The sequence below is a fragment of the Lithobates pipiens genome, unplaced genomic scaffold (assembly GCF_037356315.1).
Source record: "Lithobates pipiens isolate NorthernLeopardFrog02 unplaced genomic scaffold, aLitPip1_a1.2 Scaffold_13, whole genome shotgun sequence".
In the NCBI taxonomy this organism is placed as follows: Eukaryota; Metazoa; Chordata; class Amphibia; order Anura; family Ranidae; genus Lithobates; species Lithobates pipiens.
In genome coordinates, this window is record NW_027507718.1 from 248,803,930 (window position 1) to 248,824,526 (window position 20,597).

The 20,597-nt window shown below is 39.9% G+C and overlaps 1 protein-coding gene across 8 annotated transcripts in view; it reads right to left on the minus strand.

Moving 5' to 3' along the window:
• Nucleotides 1–1,902: 1,902 nt before the first annotated feature.
• FAM13A (family with sequence similarity 13 member A) overlaps nt 1,903–20,597 on the minus strand; it is a 290,352-nt gene continuing 271,657 nt past the window's right edge. For 7 of the 8 annotated variants that reach the window (XM_077476499.1, XM_077476498.1, XM_077476496.1 and 4 more), the window contains 5 exons: nt 19,932–20,027; nt 15,043–15,120; nt 9,987–10,183; nt 9,010–9,111; nt 1,903–7,375 (listed from right to left, as the gene is read on the minus strand). In XM_077476499.1, coding sequence (XP_077332625.1) covers nt 7,252–7,375; nt 9,010–9,111; nt 9,987–10,183; nt 15,043–15,120; nt 19,932–20,027 — 597 coding nt within the window. In that variant the 3' untranslated portion in view covers nt 1,903–7,251. The remainder of the gene's footprint in view (nt 7,376–9,009; nt 9,112–9,986; nt 10,184–15,042; nt 15,121–19,931; nt 20,028–20,597) is intronic. The other variant, XM_077476500.1, reaches the window with a different exon arrangement.

Below are 20,597 nucleotides of genomic sequence, written 5' to 3' on the forward strand. Positions count from 1 at the left end.
GCCGATACCAAACCAAAAGGGGGAGCCACAAACTGGTAGTGGGCTTCCCCGACTGCAATCGCAGAAACTTTTGATGTCGGAGGCATATGGGTATGTGCAGGTACGCATCCTGGATGTCTAAGGATGCAGGGAGTCCCCTTGGAGTGCAGCGACTACTGAGCGAACGGTTTCCATTCTGAACCTCTGCACTTTCACAAAGTGATTGAGGGCTTTTAGATCAAGACTGGACATACCCCTTCCTTCTTGGAAACTACAAACAGGTTTGAGTAGGACCCCTGGAAACGTTCCGATTCCGGAATAGGTACAATCACCCCGCGATTCAGCAGGTCCTTTACTGCCCCCTAAGGAAGTAAAGATCTGTCAGGGCTTTTTTGGATGCCTGGTCAGCAGACTGGCATTGCAACCAAATCAGGCGCCTCAGCACCACTGCTGACACTGAAGCCCTGAATAACAGGGGAAGGGTATCCAGGGACGCGTCACAAACATACTTAAGGCCTTGCACTAGTTGGTCTGCTAGTTCCACGCAGACAGGTGAAGCCTGCTGTTCTCCTAAATCGCGGTGCAACAGTCTTGCCCACTCAGTGTCTGTGACACAAGTGCAGATGCCAGTACTGGTCACATGGTTGACCCCCACAACTGTAAACAAGGAACGAGCCACTGCCTCGGCCTTCCTGTCTGTGGGATCCTTAAGTGCAGGAGTCCCCTCCACCGAGATCGTGGTTACTTTGTTTAACCTGGATACTGGGGGATCCACGACCGGAGGAGCCGACCACTTTTTGAGAAGGCTCTCCTCAAGGGGCGACGCACCATGTATTTGGGGACCGAAAAGGTCCGTTGTGGTCGACCCCATTCCTTGTAAATTAACTTGTCAAAATAAGTCAGATACGGAACACCTTAGGTGAATGGCTGGCTTACGGGACCCAAAAGGGACCGCTACATCAGCAGAGGGATCTGCTGGCTCCTGAATCTTCAGGGTATCATGCACAGCTGTGATAAGTGGTCCAACAATCGCTTTGTCGCCCACGGACCCAGACGAGAACTCATCCTCACTGTCCGATCGGCCCTGGTCAGTGTCACCTGAAACCACAGAGCAGGGGTCACCAGCCTCAGCAGGGCCTGAGTCTGCGTTAGAGCTCTCCCCAGTGGGGGGGGGGGAGGGCCGCTTTTTAGCACCTTTGCGCCCACGCACCGTATCAATCTTGGCAACTAATGAATTGAGGTCCCTCCCCTGTCACTATTTCCCCCTTTTGTGTCAGGAAAAATTGTCAGAAGTGATTCATGCTGATAGCAGAGGAAAGGGGCAGCAGACAGAAATGACATTTTAGTTCACTTAATTGAGACAAGCACACACTATAGAGGTATATGCCTTGTTTGTATTTCACATCTGGGTTTTAATTTATAGTGGTTGGAAACCTCTGTGCTAGAAATCACACAAAAACTGCACCACTCAAAGCTTTATTCAATAATTCCTCAGGTCCTCCTTGTGCACCAGGTGCTGGTTCTCTTTGCCCATTCTGCACGGCATATATTGGAGAAAGAAAATCACCACACCATAGTACTTTATTTCAGGTAGCCGGTTTCCAAAGACACAGTCCTCAGAGGGATGTGGCCTAAGGTGTAAATGGTGATTTTACAGAGTGTAGTCTGTTTTTGTAGTTTTTGGGCAAAATCCAACAGTAGCCACCCTCTGTTTGCAGTTTGTGTTCCCTTTAGGGAGATTTCCCTCAACATTTTGTAATGGTGATTCCTGCCCTTGAGACAAAATGTGATGAGAATTATCCCTGATGGGGGGACCCAATTAGATACACCTGACAAAGAATCCATCTCCTCCCCACCCTATATCATACTTCTACTTTTACAAAATAGATACCAATTTGCTCATACCTTTAAAAACATTCATACTTGTTGCATTCAAAAATAGCTTTTATTTTTTTATACAAAATACAAAAATGTACACTTGGTTCTCCTTCTGATACACATACAAAAAAAGACATCTCTCTCCATTCCATACAAAACAGCTTGAAAATACTATGGAGCATGGAACTCGAAGATCCAAAACATACATAGTTAAGAGCATTGTACAATTGTTGTGCAACATACAGAATTGTCAATGGCTGTTTTGTATTTTTTTTTAATTGAAGCTTTAAAATCACCAGTTTCTGCTACTAATTTGTATACATATATATAACCAAGCACATTGCCCATATATTACAAAGCATAAATATACAGTCAGATGTAGCTCTGTTTATACAGTATGACATAGTGGGCGTGTGATTACATAACAGGATATAGATATCACAGAACATTTGCTAAGGCCAATAAGTCTTTGGATGAAATTTAAACGCCTTGTAGTGTGTTCTCTCAACCTAACCTTCATGCTAAAACATTATCAGAAGTACCATGTTACGTGACCTCTGTTGACCAAATCCTTAGTTTGCCCCTGACTCGAATTGTCTTGACATTGTTTGCCCATGACTTGACATGCATTCACCAGACCTTATACCTTTTTTACAGGTGTGCAGGTTAAATTAATAATAATCTGTTTAGTATAGATTTTTGGGGTGGGCCTCATTTATCATTTTGTGAAATAAAAAGTGCTTATATTAGCCACCATCAACTAATCAGGTTTGAACCTACAGTAAAAACAACAAAAGTTGCAAGTTGTTACTAGGCATCTATGCACTACCTGCTATTTATCTATTTATGTGTGTTCCTTGGTCATCAGATCAAGAGAGCAAGAATAGCTCTGGTCCCTAACATCGATGGTCTTCTGTAGGTTGAGTCTGCATGGTTACTATGAAAATAAATGTCTAATTAGGTGGGTTTTAAGATAAACTGCTCAGCGAGTTCCTACTCTTGAGTGGCACCAAGGTGTGATGACTAACTTAGCAACACAAATGTGGTGTTAGTACTTGAATTGTTTTATCTTTGATATAGCTGGAAAACCTGCATTGTTAGTGGTATGTTGGGACAAGAGCTGAGCAATTCAGATGTAACTGAACATTTCGTTCAACACCCCAAACCATCAAATTGAAATATTGCAGTTACCAGCAAAAGTATGCCAAAACAAAACAATGCTCAGTCAACTGGGCATTAAAAAGATTTCCCTAACTCCTAGGTTTACAGTGCCGTATGTCTGGAAGGCGCAAAGAGGAATACCATTACGTGACTGCTGTATGTGCATATACACTTTCAATATGGCATATATTGGTCTGGCCACTTTAAAAACATGCTTAGAAGCACTGATCACAAATGAACAGCACTGAGCATACACATTTACACTTATAAACTATATAATCCCATTTTGCTACGCTGCATATTGGCTTGACGTTTTTTTTTTTTTGCTCGTTTTAACATTTTACGTCTAAGGAGAAAAGTGGGACAGTGCAGTAAAGATTGGCCCCATGGTTTAAAATGTAGAAAAATAATAGTGATTGTAAAACGTAAGCTACAAGTACAGCAATGCTGTCTGGTCTCCTGTACCAATAGCTGCCCTGTGGCAATGGTTCCAACCACATTCTTAAAAAAAAAACCAGACAAATGCAGCATTTGATGGTTATGTGAAGGATCTCTGGTTTAAGGACCACCTATAGTCAAGAATGAAGGTGGCCCAAGAACAAAAGCACTAACCTAAAGGAAGATTGCTGTGTACAGTGTTCATTAGTGCTAGCCTTCCAGAGCACTCAAAGGCTGAATTTTTAGGATCACTGACACCATTCTATTCTAGCATGCTGAGCCTCATTTTGTTGGTATAAACCCTTATAACATTTAGAGTGCTAAAAAAGAAACCAAAGGAGATGATTAAGAGTGGATTAATATAAGTCAAGTGGTTTAAAATAGCTTCTAGACATAAAAAAATGGCAAATATTCTTTTGCATACCGAGTTTCTATTTTTTTTTCTCCACAAAAACTTGAATAAGAAGCCACTTGCTTTTAGAAAACATTAAGTGCAATTATCATTCCTCACCAACATATGCATATACAGAATAATTAAGCTTATTCAACAAGGCAAACAGTGTGCAAAGTGCAATAACCCATATCAAGCATTCAGAATTCAACTGAAACCCAACTATCGTATTTGTACATCATCACGGCTATTTGTACTGCAAGAAATGAACCCTACAAGTGTTTCACAGTGAGCAATGTCTGCAAAGAAACACCTTACATACAGCATGTGTTTTAAGATTGTCGGTCACCGATTAGTGTTTCTACGTATACAGCCAAATGGATTCAAGCACAGTGATAAGACATCTACCTGAGACTTCGTTTAAAATTCCTCCATTGTGCTCAGTAAAAGCAAACCCAACCTGTCTCCCCAAACTATATTGAAATGGAAGAGTTGGCTTGAAAAATGGCAGAACAGCAAATCCAATTAAATGAACATGCTGCTCATTTTCATGGTGTAGAAAAGTGGAAAAGTGGAAAAATAAAAATAAAATTATTGATTTTTTTTTGTGAAAATAGTGAAGAGAAACATTTGTCTCCAGACTCAGATATGCTTGTATGATTTGCTTGTATGATTTGCTTTAATGGGATGCAGACTGATTCCCTTCCCATGATTTTGTAGTGAGCAGGTTATAAAGCTCTGCATCTGTAGGCACTGCAAACAGTTACTAGGGAAACCAGCTTTGGATCATTCACCAACGTCAGCTCTGGTACTTCACAGACTTCAAAAAATATATTGTTATGGTGTAGAGGCCACGCTCTAAGGGCTCATGTACACAGGCGCATTTGGCCTTACAGCATGAATTGCAAGCGTATTTTCGCACGTGGTAGACAAAGATGCAGTATACAGACACCCATAGTAATGAGTGTGTGTACACAGGTATACACTGTACTTACCTAAACACTTGCATGGATGTAAATTGCTTCACAAGCTACAGTCAGAGATTTACACCCATGCATGTGTTTATGTAGGTACGGTATATGCCCTTGTAAAGCTATTAATTACTATCTATGGCTGAAAGCAACAGTGGTGTCTCCCGGGCATGGAAACGTGCCCATAATTTACATTTTATAGCCTCATGCATCTGTGTCCATGAGACCTACTACATTTCATTGTGATAATAAAGGCAATCACTGGGAGCTGGCTGGATGCACCACTCCTACAAGCTCAGTTATAAAGTTGCTGCTTATACTAGAAAATAGATTCAATACTTTCTTCACAAACTGTATAAAGCTACCACTCTTAAAAACAGCATACCACCAAAAATACTATGCAACGCATGTTCACTATTTTACAGGGGGAAAAGGGGAGGGGGGTGTTTCAGATATCGAGAACTATGCAAAACAGTTCATTAAAATTTAATTTGTGAAATGACTAACATTTGTTCGTAGTTCCATATGGGACTTGAATGTATAGAATTGTGTAGTTAAAATGTAGAGCTTGCAATAGTAAGCATTTATAACATTGTAGTGTTAAGACAATTAGAAGTTTTCAACTGAAAGTGTACATAACATAGTAGAATGCTAGCTACATGATCGTAAAACTGATCAATACCCTGTGCTGCCAACATTACCAATACAGAACAGGACTTCACTTGCTGTCTGCTAGGTGTAGTTTTGGGATTTATCAATTATGCTTTCCAAATGTGCCCATAAATGGTATTCAAGTTTAGAAAAAAAAAAAAAATCTTGAAACAAGTTAAATGGCAAGCTTAGAAAGGAAAGTGAGTAGCTAAAGTACTTTTTTAATGCATGCCTGCCTTTATTTTAAGACATAGTACCAACAACTGTATGCTGTAACCCACGGCAATCCGATTCAGCAGTTTATTGTAGTCTAATGAAACATTATCTCCAATACCTTTTTGTATGGGTTATTGCACTTTGCCCCATTAAACAAAGGCTCCTGTACCATTACTATACGTGACACAGATGGCAGACAGTTTCTGTAAAAGGTATAAATGCTTCAAAACAGAAGCTTCTTAACCAATGCTGTACCACAAAAGGTAGACTCATTTCTACTGTATGATATGTGATTTGGTTAAATCAGGATGGCCATTATCATATCATAGTTCTAGCATGAGACCCTTAAAAATGGTTGGTTACCCTACTCTCAAAATTCAGTAAATGTGTACTCAAGCTTTACTTTTTTTGTAATACTTTTCCATACAAACAAATTTAATATGAGTTGTGATCATTCTCATGAAATAGTAAAGTCTTGTATGGAGTGGTCATTTTTTTTTTTGGTACACAAAGAGTCCACAGTGTTAAGATTAAAGATGGCAGAACTGGAGTAGTTAAGTTCTTGAATAATAAAGTTCAAGCAGAAAGCTGCTGGTATCCCCGAGTGGGTTAATCGAGCCCTGGCGATTTAGAAGGTCACATGAAATGCAAGAGAACAAGAAAATACATTGTAATACATTTCTACAGGTGGATCACAGAAGTTGGATTAAAGCATGTAGTCTTATCGGAGATGTAGGCAACATCATAAATTACAGTTGTAGTAAAAAGAAGAAAGTGCATGCTGCAGAAAAAAGGGTAGGGGGCAGGCAGATCTAGTAACCCCAAAGACATTAATCATTATGTCATACCATTAACTGACATGATTGGTAGAAAAAGATCAGTAAAAACTGTTTATTATATACCAAAGCAGTTGGCATGAGCTAGTTATCAGAAACTGCTCATTTGAATGTCTTTTGTTTTCTCAGTCTTCTTCATCTGCTGCTTTTCCAACATGAAGTTCTGGTTCTATAAAGATCCATTGCAAGGCTGTTCAATATCAGATACCACAGATAACGCCAAGTGTCACTGACAAAGAACCAAGTAGTGTTAAAATGAGGTATTCACTTGTCCTAGATATAGAGTTTTAGATCTTTACTTAGAACACAGGTTCTTGTCCAAAACCTTCCACATTCGGACAAGCAATCAGTATAATTGAACCAATGTAAGATCACCGCTGGGAGGTCAATGACCAAGGAAGTTGGGAGTCCTGGTTCATTAAAGTAGCAGAAAGAAGAACTGGATTACAGATCCCACCTTTCATTTGAGGTCCAATGGCTGGATATTGTTTTTAATGTAATTCGTACCTTTGATATGGCGTGTACTGGGCCTTTTATCCCAACTAGCCAGGAAAGATTATGACATCCTTCATGCCACCTTGTGCAATTTAAACCGGCCTGCTTCCATTATAGCATTGTCTGCTTTATAGGCCAAGTTCAACACATTCAGACAGGTGAGCACCACTGGGCGATCCATCCAGTCTCAGTGATTTACATTCTCAGATAAAAGAAAATGACTCCAGACAACTCGTTACACTGTTTGTGAAGAGCCTCGTTTGCTTATTAGGACCTCCAACAGCCGGAGTTTGGCCTTCATATGTTTATACTCGCTGTACTCTTCTGCCATTGGAGTGCGGTCTTCCTTTTGAACATTTCTAGAGAAAAAAAAGACGAGTACAAAGTTGAAAGTGGATTTCGAATGCCACACTGAAAAAACTATATTTGTTAATTAATGTGAAAAGCACAGTATGGTTTCAGGCACACACGCATCTTGATGACAATTGCTAACAGACAATGAAAGAAAACAAAACAAGAAAAAAAAAACACTTTTCCAGCCGTGTCTGTGTGAAATTTTGTCATGGTGTGTAAATTAAAGAAGAACTCCAGGATAGTGATAACATTTGCACATTAGCCTTGTGTAGTTAACCACTTAACCTCTGGAAGATTTACCCCCCCCCCCCCCACTCATGACCAGGCCATTTTTTGCAATACGGCACAGCATTACTTTAACAGACAATCGTGCGGTAATGCAACCTTTGTTGAGGAAAAAAGGCATACTTTTTTTGGATACAAACAGAGCTTTCTTTCGGTGGTATCTGATCATTGCTGTGTTTTTTTATTTTTTGCGCTATAAACAATTTTGAAAAAATAAATAAAAACACACATACACATCTCTTACTTTCTGCTATTAAACAGATTTAAAAAAAGAAAAAAAAGAAACCTAATTTCGCCATAAATTTAGGCCAATATGTATTCTGTTACATATTTTTGGATCCTTAATGGCTGCCGGCTTGTAGTTCTCAATAACTACCATTGGTAGTTCATGGAATCTTCATGTCAGCGAGTATCGGCTTACCCGTACAGGCAAGCAGATACACAGAGTGTGCAGGAGACCTGCATAGCATCAGCGATCTGCTGGTGCAATGCTTTACAGGCTTCTATTGCAAAAAAATAATAAAGCAGGGCTCGACAAACCCCGGGTGCCAGGTCGCATTTGCGACTAGAATCAGCGACCTGGCACCTGGGGCAGCACAGCTGGGGGGGTATCGCGTTGGGTCACCTTGCCGCCAGCTGGTATTTGAGGCCTTCTGCGGTCCTATGCTTCCTTCTGGAATCTGGCGCCCTCTTGTGGTGGTCGTTGGTATGACAACCAGCAATGCTAATGGAGCTTCCCCTCCCACTTATGGAAGGGACAGTCCAACATATATTTTGGATAGGAGTGTATGGAAGTCAGCTGGAAAAAAAAAAAAAAAAAAAACACTGGCTTCTCATCCCCCCCGGGAACCCTTGTGGTAAGGTTCTTGGCCATAAGGTACTGCGTTCTGTTAAAGATCCAACATAATAAATAAGCCTATGACAAACCACGTGAAACAATTTCGGACCTCATTTCGTGTTATTTCCTTTATTATTTCATAGTGTTTTCACATACTTTAAACTTGGTGCCAGGAGAGAGTCATAGTATTTTTTGACACGTTCCGATAGCTTGTGGCATTCTTATTACTGGGGCTGGACAATTAAATCACTGGAAGGAGAAGTAATATAACAAAACCTGACATAGAAAACAGCCCTACAGTTTTTTAGTGACATGAAAAACACAACCCTCAAGCTTACACACTGCAGAGAAAAGCAAACAGTACAGAGACACTAATTAGAATTAACATGATGTCTGTTCAGAACACAAAATGGCATGGACAGGTTGTTCAAGTGGCAACGTGAATGCATTGTACCAGCAATAAATTCTCAAAATAAAATGCCTGCTGAGTGACCTGCTTACATCCAATTCACTCACCTTCCATTTTGCCTAAAGAAGTTTTCTTCAAAATCTCTGAGTTTCTTCCTGATCCTCTTTTTCTCTTCCCTTGCTTCTTGTAGCTGTTCTATAAGTTCTGTCCTGTATGCAGAACATATTCCAAAATTAAACTCAGGTAAACGTACACTTGTGTTCTGTAACTGTCCAGTGAATACTAGCTGGTGACTGGTGTAAGTTGTACAACATGGAAATAACACTGATCTGTGTTGGGCAATGATATGGTACCCCCTCCATCAAAGATTGAGAGTTTTTTTTTTTTGTTAAAAACGGATGGGTGTTATGTAATAAGGGGGTCCCTAGCGGTTGCACTGGTGTATCCTGCTAGCGGGCATGGTATATAATGGGTTCTTATTGTGGACCTGTTTGTGCTTCCCACTTTCATACTTCTGTTATATACCATCTGTATTTTTCTGGTCTATTTATTCTTCGCCTGTGTTCTGGGATTACTATGCAACTTTGCTACCTTAATATTGCCGGGCTTTATAGTTTTGAATATAAATCTTTAATAAACACATTGAAACAGAAATAACACTCATCTCTTGGCTCCAATTGTACATCTTGTTCTAAGGGTTAATGTGTCTCGGTCTGCATTTTAGCGTTGCCTTTGCTAAAACATAATGTAGTCTAAACCAGCCCACTGGCACAAGAAGAGGCACCCAATCCAGCTGATAACAGACATATTGGTTACAATTTAATGTCTATAGGGGCTGGTTGGTTGGGAAAAACATGAATGCTTATACTGATTGCCCTTCCCCTAATAGTGCAGACACTGTTCCCCTACCAAAAAACACCCTCGACACCAACAAAAGTCTGCAGGGTCAGCTTCATGCAGCATTTAGATATTTGCTGTCCTGAGGGTGGTCAGATGAGGCCTGTGAGTCAGGAAAAATTTCACCCATTCGCATCTGCTTAACTTTTAGAATGAGGAAAATATTAGGTTTTAAAATCCAACATACACAGATGCAGCGTGAAGATTGCCCAGCCCGAGGTCTTGAGTACTTTTCGATGGTGTTTGGTCATCAACTGGAGACACAAAACCATCGGCTTCATCCTCAAGTTGATCCAAGAAGCTTCGTACACTGAAACCTGGCTTCATAGTTACTGCATAATCATTGTTCACATTGCTGTCATCTTCAGATCCTTCTTCTTCCTCCTATAGATAAAATCATCAGGGGAGAGAACAAAGCTTTATATTAACCTGCAACCGAGTGAAACTGTCAATGCAAACTTGGGGAGAAGCAGCAGAACACCAATAGCTCACTGCAAACCATTTTTTTTCCACAATCTCTAGTTGTTAGTGAAACAATTTGTTAGAAGCCAAAAATTATTTTATTTTTTTGAGAAATTGTGTTGAAAAAGCCATAAAACAAATGTGTTGCAGCACTTAAAAAAAAAACATTAAAAGTCTTTAACCCATTTCTAAACCTCTAGCTTGATAAGATCTTTTCTCCTCGATAACTGTAACCTTCTTGACACGGGAAACTAGAGCTATCAACACGGGTTAAAATTATCTATTAAATGTGTATTTTGTTTACTAAACTTTATCTTTGTAACGTGAGATGAAGATGAAAACTAGACATGTCAAGCCTGCAAAATATAAAAGAAAAAAAAAAAAAAAAAGGAAACTGTAGCAAGAATTGTACTAATTTCTAATTAACTGAATAATTATTCAGTTGTTGATGAAAGCTGTATCATGGTTTTGCAGCATATTTATAGTATCCTCAATATTACCTGAAAACTTTTTTTTATTCCGATGCAAAACAGATGCAGGAAAATGCTGTTTTTTTTTTAGCCAAAAAGCACTTTTCTGTCTGGTGTCTTACTGCAAAAATAACCATGAAGGCAACTACTTCTAGTACTATTTCTGACCCTTCTCCCCTCCCCCCCTAGGATATTGGTGTCTAAATACCCTCACCATGTTCTACATCTAGATTTGGATTTGCAGCCATGAACACAACTAGTTCTTTGGAGATTTTGTGGCTGGCCAACCTGATTAATAATCTTTTTTTTTTTTTCCCCTGGGCTTCTTAGACTACATAGGTGTATATTTATTAAGGGGCAATCTAGTGTGCCTTCATGTTAACGGCTATTCACCCCATATAAAATTTCCCAGGGAAAAGCATATTTATTAAAATTGGCACTTCCCTACTCTGAGTTTTTCTCATCTAAAATTGTGACTGATTCAGTTGAAATTGAGCCAGTTGGAATAAAGTTGGTGGAACAGTGACTGCAACCAAGCAGATGCAGTCACTGTTTCAGTATCCTGACCACTGGAAGTACCGACTGTCAGGATACAATAGTGGGCAGAGAACTGTTAGGGCAGATCTGAGAATCTATAGATTTTACTGGTCCAGTCCACAGTGTATATACATTGTACTGTGTCTGGAAGAGGTGACAGGGGAGCACAGGCCATAATTCCTCTACTCTTTCACATTACAGCAGTGTCTTTTTGGTAGCGAAGCAGGGGAGTAGATATTTTACAGTAATGGTCGGGTTTAGATGCTTTTATTGCAACTTATTAAACTGGCCTTTGGTATTTACTTGCATGGCCAGTTCCTACTGTGCTACAATGAGAAGCCGGGAATGCCCTCTTCTGCTTCTCATTGCAGCTTCATAAACTACTCCACGGAAGGGGTAAGCAGCGATAACCATTATCGTGGCTTCTCCCAGCTTAAAAAGCATACATCGTAAGGCCCCTTTCACACTTGTGCAACTTTTCCTGTGACTTTGGACATCAGAGTTGCATGACAAGTCACACGCCACGATTCAGAATGATAATATATATCTGTGCGACTTCAAGTCGCACTGACTTCAAAGTAGTCCCTCTACTACTTTAGTTTGACTTTGATGCGAGTTGAGGTCCATAGACCTCAAGTTTACACAGGCATTCCCTGAAATCTCGTCAAAATCATGGCCGCAAAATGGAATAAAATGCAAGGCGTTATTAACGAACATTTATTAATGAATATCTAGTATAAAAAAGTAACCCACAGGAATAACAGTCTTGACTTTGTTGATCTGCTGCTGAAAGAGACCCCATGATTAGCATGGAAAATTACACAACTCAAGTATTTTATGTTTACCTGTAGTGTTTTTCCTGTTCATAAATTATTATTGTTTTCTTTTTAACCACTTATAATGTGCCTGTGAACATGCTAGAAACACTGACTACTCCAGAAAGTGCTAATTCCTTAGCACAGCCGAATCTGCCATCTCCATGTCTGGGAATGTCATCTAAATACTCTCTATGTGGGCCCAGTTCCTCCACCAATCCCCTTACATAAACTTTTATGAAGCTGCAGGGGGAGAATCAAAGATAATACTATAGCACAGGGGTCTCCAAACTTTCTAAATGGCCAATTTACTGTCCTTCAGAATTTGGGCGGGGGGGGATTGTGACCATTGGGAGTAGAAAATGTCCTGGCGTAAGTGGGAGTGAATAATGACTTATTTTTGGCATCAGAGAAATAATGCTTCGTTGTTTGTTATTAAATTGAGAGGATTGGAGCCCCATTATTGGAGTTAATTAGGAGGAAGGGTGCTCCATTGTTGGTATTAGGGGTAAGGAATAATGCCCCCTCACTGATGTCAGTGGGAGCAATAGTGCCCCATCATTGATGTCAGTGAGAGGAATTATGTCCCATTTTTAAAGTCAGTGGGAGGAATAGTGCCCCAAGAAATAGATAAAGGCAAGCAAAAGGGCCACAGTTTGGAGACCACTGCTATAGCGTTTCACTTGAATGACAGCTCAGAGTCTGACAGAGACAGAGTCTTGTGGAAAGATTTTTATTGAAATAAGTGGTCTGGCAACAGCGTCTCTTTAAGGAAGTGATCCCATACATCTGCATCTGACTGAAAAAAAAAAAAAAAGTACACCATGGAAAAGATTAACTTTTTTTTTTTTACCCATTTGAACAAGCAAACATTAGATCTTATACCTTTTCAATCTACTCAACAAAATCAGATGTAACGATATACTGTGGGAAACCCAACTATGCCCTTGGCATCAAAAACTGGTATTGTTCTCTGAAGCAGAAACAACTTCTTATAAGTATTTATTACACTTCTACCCAGTCTCTAATATTGGTGCAACTGATTATTATTTTTTTTTTTTTTGAGGACTTCAAACAAAATTCCATTAGTTGAAGGATGTTTGTGGGTTTTCCTTGCAGGAATTGCCCGTTTCAAAATCAAACCATGACTTTGACTAGGGCAGTCCATAACCCTCTATTTCTTCTTTCAAGCTATTCCTTGGTGTATTTGATAGTTTGCTTGTTGTGTTGAAAGATTTATTTCTGGTTCACCTTAAACTTTTGGACAGATGGCGGCACATTCTCATTAGGAACACTTATATGATGCAGAATGTATAGTTGACTTGATAACTGCAAGCTGCCCAGGCAACCTGAAGCAACCCAAAAGCCTAATATTTCCTCCACTGTGCAGTCAGTCCTGGACATTCTAGTAGCAGTTTGAAATCTACTTGTACATTATTTTCTATACAGTAAATCCCTTGCCGGACTACTAAGCATCTACAACCTTTCTGTGGGCAGTAGAGAGATCCACTGATCTTGGCATGATTGTACCTCTCACGTCAACAGCAGAGAACACCAGACCCTAGATGTCTAAGGGTTAAATAAGAAAGGCTCTACCCACATACTCCCTTCAGGAGGTTCCAATCATTGGCACTTAATCTGGAACACAACATTCATGAGTTTAGAGTGGTGGTTAACGTAGAGATATACTTCTTCCATATGAAGAATCTGCATTTTTGTTCATTAAAATTATGAAAATGAATGCACCATGACACTTTTATGTGTCCTATGTTTACGTATATTATCTCTACCTGTAGGCATATTTAAAGTAGTTGAAAACCCTTACATATACCCACTGAAGTAGTGACATCATACAGGCGATCCACAGATGAAACAAATCCTCCTACATAAGTTGTACCTGTTTATCTGCAGCTGTTGAAACACAGGATTTCTAAAGCTTGTCTGAGCTGTCAGAAAGAAGGGGGCGTAGAGCTGAAGTTACACTTTGCAGAGCTCAGTGTGGAAGGGAAGGAACACATCACCGGTCACACAACAGACAGGAACAGAGCCGAGGCAGTCAGTCTGCTGGAGGTCCCTACCCTGCCACCTTTATTCTCTTTGTGTTGGGGAAAACACATCTCAAGTAAGAGCACTAATCACTTCTGATAAGTACATACTATATAGGGATATGCTTTTACACCCACTTTAACTCGAGATCTAATTTTTGCCTGTTCAAATAGTTCTAAGGGGTGTACAAATTTCTTCACAAAACTGTGATTAAGTTCTTTAAAAAGTACCATCCAAACCAAGGGATGGACATACTAATGAGAACACAGAACCCTGTTAATACAATATAAAACCAGACATTTCCTATAAGTAGCCAGGGACCACAGTACTTCTAGTGGCATTAAACATTTTTTTGTAGATGCGACTAATTTGGTACATTTGCTACCTGGCTACGCCTAAACATTTTGGCGGTTCCTTTAATAAAAAAAAAAAGGGGGGGGCGGAGGGAGGAGTGATCCAGGTAAGGCCAGCATGCATACAACATACCATTTAAACAAAAACATTTTTGATGAACACATATAAGACAATCATACGATAATGAAGCGGCCTGGAAGGAAATTTTTTTTTCTTCTAAACCACTAAGATTTAAAGCAGTGAGTAAATCATACAGTTCAGCAAAAATAAGTGCAAGATAAACAAAGTAGGAAGCAAAATCATAGAAAATAAAAGCAAGAAGCTGTGAAATTCATCCCAAACTCTGAACACAAAAGTCAACGCAATCAGAGCAATGGGCATGTATGGAAGCTCGACAACTGGCTGGAATCAAGCAGCTATTGATTTTCGAGAAGCACCACAAGGAATCAAGGCACCGATTACAAGGACACACTCAGTATTAAGGGGGTTGATTGCTTGGTGGGGTTTTGATGCAGATTTAGCAGTTATTTGTCATTAGCAGCTGAAGTCTTAGGTTTACCTCCTTGAAGAAGGATGCGGTTTCACCCTCGATTATTGGCTGCAGCAAAGGACTTCTCCGCTTGCTCGAGGGGGATCCCTGTGATGAGTGTTAACAAGTATGTTACACCAGAAATCCCTGTCTATCAAACATCCCGAACTTAACAACTATAGCATCTACAGTGCCAATCAGGAATGGCAGAAACACTATGCAGAGTATTCTAAAGCCTCAGAGAGGACGAACTAGTATTAGAAGCCAGCGTCTAAAAAAAATTTAGGTTCATGTGCAGTGGGCATAGGTAACATTAAAAAGTAGGTTATACACAAAGTTTTATCAGTACATAACTTTATTTTATACCTTGCCAAAATAAAACTTGCAGTAATGCTCTATTTAAATACACATTTTGACAAAATAAACTTCCATAAACTTATCGCAGCCAAATTTATCTCTGACTGGCAAGTGTATTTCATAGCAGACCACTACTTAGACTTATGAAAGTAAAGCCCATGGGGTACACTTTGTAATACCAAAACAAATGGTGGGTGGGTTTGTATTCAAAATAATCATATCCTCTTTAAAAAAAAAAAAAAAAAAAAAATTTTGGATGCTGCTGTATTTCCTATGACTTCAACTACCTCCTGCTTTAGTTATCGTCACTGGTCCACGAAACGTCCATAAAAAAACCCCCCCAAAAAAAACAGTAAATTCAGGATTTACTCTTAAGAAGGTTGTAAACCTTTGTGTTTTTTTGCCTTAATATATCCTTATGCATTAAGGTGAAAAAACACCTGGCAGTGACTGACCCCCCAGCCCCTCATTTTACTTACCTGAGCCCTGGAACTTGACCCGGCAGGGAAGCCTTTTCCCTCTGCCCGGGGTTCACTATAGATCGATAGCAACGCAGCCATTGGCTCCCGCTGCTGTCAATCAAATCCAATGACATGGGGGGCAGGGTAGAGTCTGGAATTCGTGTCTGTGCTGGACTTGGGAACACGCCCGCAAGATAACCCGCTAGGAGACATGCTCTCCTGAAGGGGTTATCTGATGTGGGGAGGAGCTGCGAGAGCCACTGGGGGACCCCAGAAGATGAGGTTTGGGGCCACTCTGCAAAATGAGCTGCACAGTGGAGTTAAGTATGATAGGTTTGTGATAAAAAATAAATTAAAAAAAAAACCCTTACAATCACTTTAAACTATATTCCATAGTTCTTGAGCGACTGAAAGTTCAATCCAAATAATAACCTGACATCAAGGAGGTCATTAGGATTGTGCCAAACGGCCTTTTTCAATGTCACTCATCAAAGCTTCTGTCAGAGCAAACGAATGTGTAGTTCACATTCTTCAAGTGCTTCTACAGTTTGTTCCTTTCAAAAGGATTAAATGGCTACTATGGACATGGGTCCTATTTTAGACATTTGCACAAATATTTTATTGTTCAATTTAAGAGGAAAGGAAGAACGCAACACCACATAGGCTGCATTCACCCCTGAGCATTTCAGATTGGCGCGATGTTGTGGAGGTCACCAATGTAAAAAAGCAAAAAAAAAAACTGTAATCTGCCCCAAAGGTGTAGTTCTTTTTTTGAGCTTAGGACGTTCTTCAGGTGTTTTGCTTCAGGTGAGAAAAGCGCTCAGATGTGAACAGGTGCCATTGAAATTAATGGGATTTTTCTCGTTGGGAGTTTTTCAGGCATTTTTTCAGACATTTTATGAGCTGAAAAACGCTCAAGTGTGAATGCAGCCTTAACATGCTAATTAATAAAGAAAATGCTGTAAATTTTTAACAGGCATAAAAGATAAAAATAACTCACAAATTATTCAAGCAATTCTAGAAAACATACACACGGTGCCACCATAGCACTGCCTTGGGTTAACTATGTATACAATTAAAGTGAAACTACACAAAAGAGCAGACAGGAAGGCACAAGCACCTAGCGCATTACCAAAAATGTATTGTAAGATATAAACCTGATAAGAAATGGATACTCACAAACGTACATAAACATGTAAACCAGAAGAGGCCAGTGCAGGATATGTGTACTTCTAAAACACCCTACTATTGAATTTCGGGGGTGCACCCCCCTTCCTCAGAGTGAAGCCTCCCTGTCTGTTCTTTTTGTAGTCTCATATTGGATCCCCCTATCTGAGGAGGGCTGCATCCACCAAGAATTTCAGGTGTTTATGGACCTGTCTTTTAGTCCCATCCCAGTGTGGAGGACCTCTGAGCACTGGCAGTGACTGCTTTTCTTTGTGTTACAACTAAAGTGCCACTAAATTCTGGTACAAAAAAAAAAAAATTTTAAGTTTGCATTCCTAACTCAAAAAGAACCTTCTATTGCCCTCAGCCTACTCCAAATTTCTGTTGTGTTTTTGCAGTTGTGATCAGAGGAAGAGGAGAGAAGGCAAAGTGAGGGGAGATCAGGGCAAAGGGGGAGAATGGGAGTGGATAGGAGAGAAAAGAGGATAGACAGAAAGGATGGCAGATGGGTGGGCATGAACATAAAGGTCCAATGTTCCCACTTCTGAAGTCTCTAGGAGATTTATAGCAAACAAGTCAGAAAAGAAACACTGGAGATGTCATTGCTGAAATTATGGGGTGTGGCCATCCCCAGCATTCCTTGGTCACTGACCCAGAACAAGCGACTGCTGGTGAGGGCTCAAACACCTGCAATGGGCATGCTTGTTTCAAGCCAGTGACTTGAATAATGAAGGAAGGACAAGGAGGACAGCACCCCAGACTTGTGATTTCAATATTTCAATCCTGCTAGGTTCATTTTAAGAAGTCAGTGTGCTTCAAGCCACCAGAGTCTACCCAAAATAGACGGTTTCAATATTTTGGGTACGAGTGGCCATTTCTGAATCACAAAAACATGAAAAACAGCAGCATATGAGGTGTGCCTAGTGCAGAGTAAAGTGCTCATTTGTAAAAGAACCCGTGTTCACCAGGGAATTCTCTTTCGAACAGAAAAGATCTCTCTAGTCACTCCAGCAAGCATTTTTACACACTTCACTTCAACCCCTAAACCCAGTCTGTGTGCCTCTTAACGCATTACTTCATATGATATATATAGATATAGATATATATATATATATATATATATATATATATATATATATATATATATATATATAATATTTTTTTTTTATATTTTTTTGTGTGCAACAGATGAGGCATTTATGGTAGAGTGCATATCACTGTCACCACCTCTCAGCTATATACCATAATGTAATATCAGCCTGCATTTTAGAGCCTGATAATAAAAAGCAAGCTGCAGTGTTGAGCCTGAAGTGTCCCATGGAGTTCTCACCTTCCTAACATGAGTGGGGGAAAAGCTGGTCACATGACTGACTAAAACACATCATTTGACTCTCCTGTAAAACTGATTTATCTGCTCTTCTATAAAATATAAATAAATTAAAAAAAAAAAGTGCTCAGCTGACATCAAAGTCCCATAGCTGGCAAAGTGCTGAACACTTTGATGTGCTTTATAAATATGCAATATATTCATTTTTTATTTTTATAATTTAAGGCGGTCATATCACTGCTTTATGAAAGACCTCCAGTTATATGAACATCTATAAGTATAAAATTTATCTGTAAATTTGTGTGCCTATGGTGTGGTCTCAGTCTAGTGCCAAAATATGCAGAATTATAATAACAAATTATAAACCTACACCAGAATAATCCCATGGAAAAGCAATGCAATAAGCTATTAGAATAAGGGAATTTTAATCTCTAGGTATCCCAAATATTTTAGTCCTATCACACCACTGACAGCAATGCAGAAAGAATGAAGCAGCTGCACTCTAACTATTCAAGGAACATAGGCAAAATATTCCTTGCAGTTATCAAAAAAAAATAACATTTTTTGGTAATGTTTTTGTTTGTAAGTTTAGTTTAGGAAATCATGACAATCTCCGGCACCAAACATCAGCAACTTCAAACTGACTTTACCAGCAACAGCAATACCAGAAGCAAAGTAACGGTGAGGTGCTCTTTGTAAGGGTTACTAGAGGACTATTAGAAAATTGGAAGCTATATAAAATATATTACAGGTATTTAAAGAGACACGGTTTATTTGCCCTTTCAAGGCAAAGTAAAAAAGCCTCCTGATAGACCAACCTCCAGAGCAGGTTATACTTGCCAATCTGCATCCTTTTGGAGCATTTACCCCCAAAAAGAGCAAGGTTTCTGGAAATTTAAGGGGGGCGACACATGTGACCTTTCCACATAAGGCAGTGCCGAGCAGTCAATTACCGGGCCTCAACATTCTCACCTGGGCAGCACAGAAACTTCATCCACCTGGATCACTCTGACACCACTTGCCCTTAAGATGTTACCCAGGGCGGACGCCTGAAGGTGGTGAGGGAGCATAGGAGTGCAGGGTGGGGCATGGGCTATGACTTCCACAGGTGACAGTGTCTCTTTATCAAATACAAGGTGTTAAACTGGTGATAACCATTTCAAATACTTCTGTGTGAAGGAGCTAGGTTATCTTGCTAAAATCTGATTTGAAGCTGTGCAAAGTGTCCAGTCACGTTTGGTCAGCACTGACAAACAACTGAATTACGCAGAATTTGTAAACAGCTCTTTTGAAAGTGATTGACTGGAAGGATTTCCATAGAGACAAGTATGACCACATATTTTATGAGTGCCATGTACACATGAGATATGATAACTTGTCCTGCCTACTGACCTCAAAACCAGGAATGAGTGCCCACTTAAAATGTTTACCAGCGAGCTGTGCTGCAGCAATGGAATCAAGTATATATTTTTCTATGCACATATTAAATAGCAACAATGCCAAGCTCAATTTCCATTACAGAAATAGCAACGTAAAACAAATGCTAGAAATGATTAGAAGTCTGAGTGCAATGGCTGCACAGCATCTACAAACAGAACTTGACTTACAATGACTGGTATGGTATTTGCTCGATATAGGATTTGCTTGAACAGCCTATATCTGTCGTACAATGGCTTCATCACCTGCCTCTCGCACTTTGTTACCTGAAAAACCAAAACAAAGTTGCAAGGTTAGTGCTCTGAAGTCTGAAGCTCAAAATACTTTATTATATAAAGTGATTAATGTTCAAAAAGATGATCTAAAAACTTTTCTGGCAAGTTTGCAGGACCTGAAAGAAAGCTTCGAAACAAGAAAAAAAAAAAAAGGAAATGACAGTGCAGTGGTTTCTTGGGCTTCATGTTTTGGTGAGCAAAGTTGACACTTGAGAGCCTGAGCCGGCCGCTTCTGCCCCCTCAACAGTCCAGCAGTCACCAGCTCTCTGCTCAGGTAGTGATCGGCAGGGTTTGCTCGGTTCTCAGCTTTCGAGCTGGCAGGGGACCGGTGTTGCATCCACCTAGAAGACAATTGCACCGGGCTGTCTTCTAGAGTTTACTACCACTTTAAGGTCTCCAACTTGCCTTGCCAAAGTGATGACCACGAAAAAAGCAACCTAGCAAGTGCAGACGGAAGAATTTCTCCAATTGGTTAGAATGGCGGTCTTAGAAGAACACAAAAGAACCAAGCTGAGTTCCCACAGGATCACAGGGGAATGTACAGGGGGAACAATCTAGCAG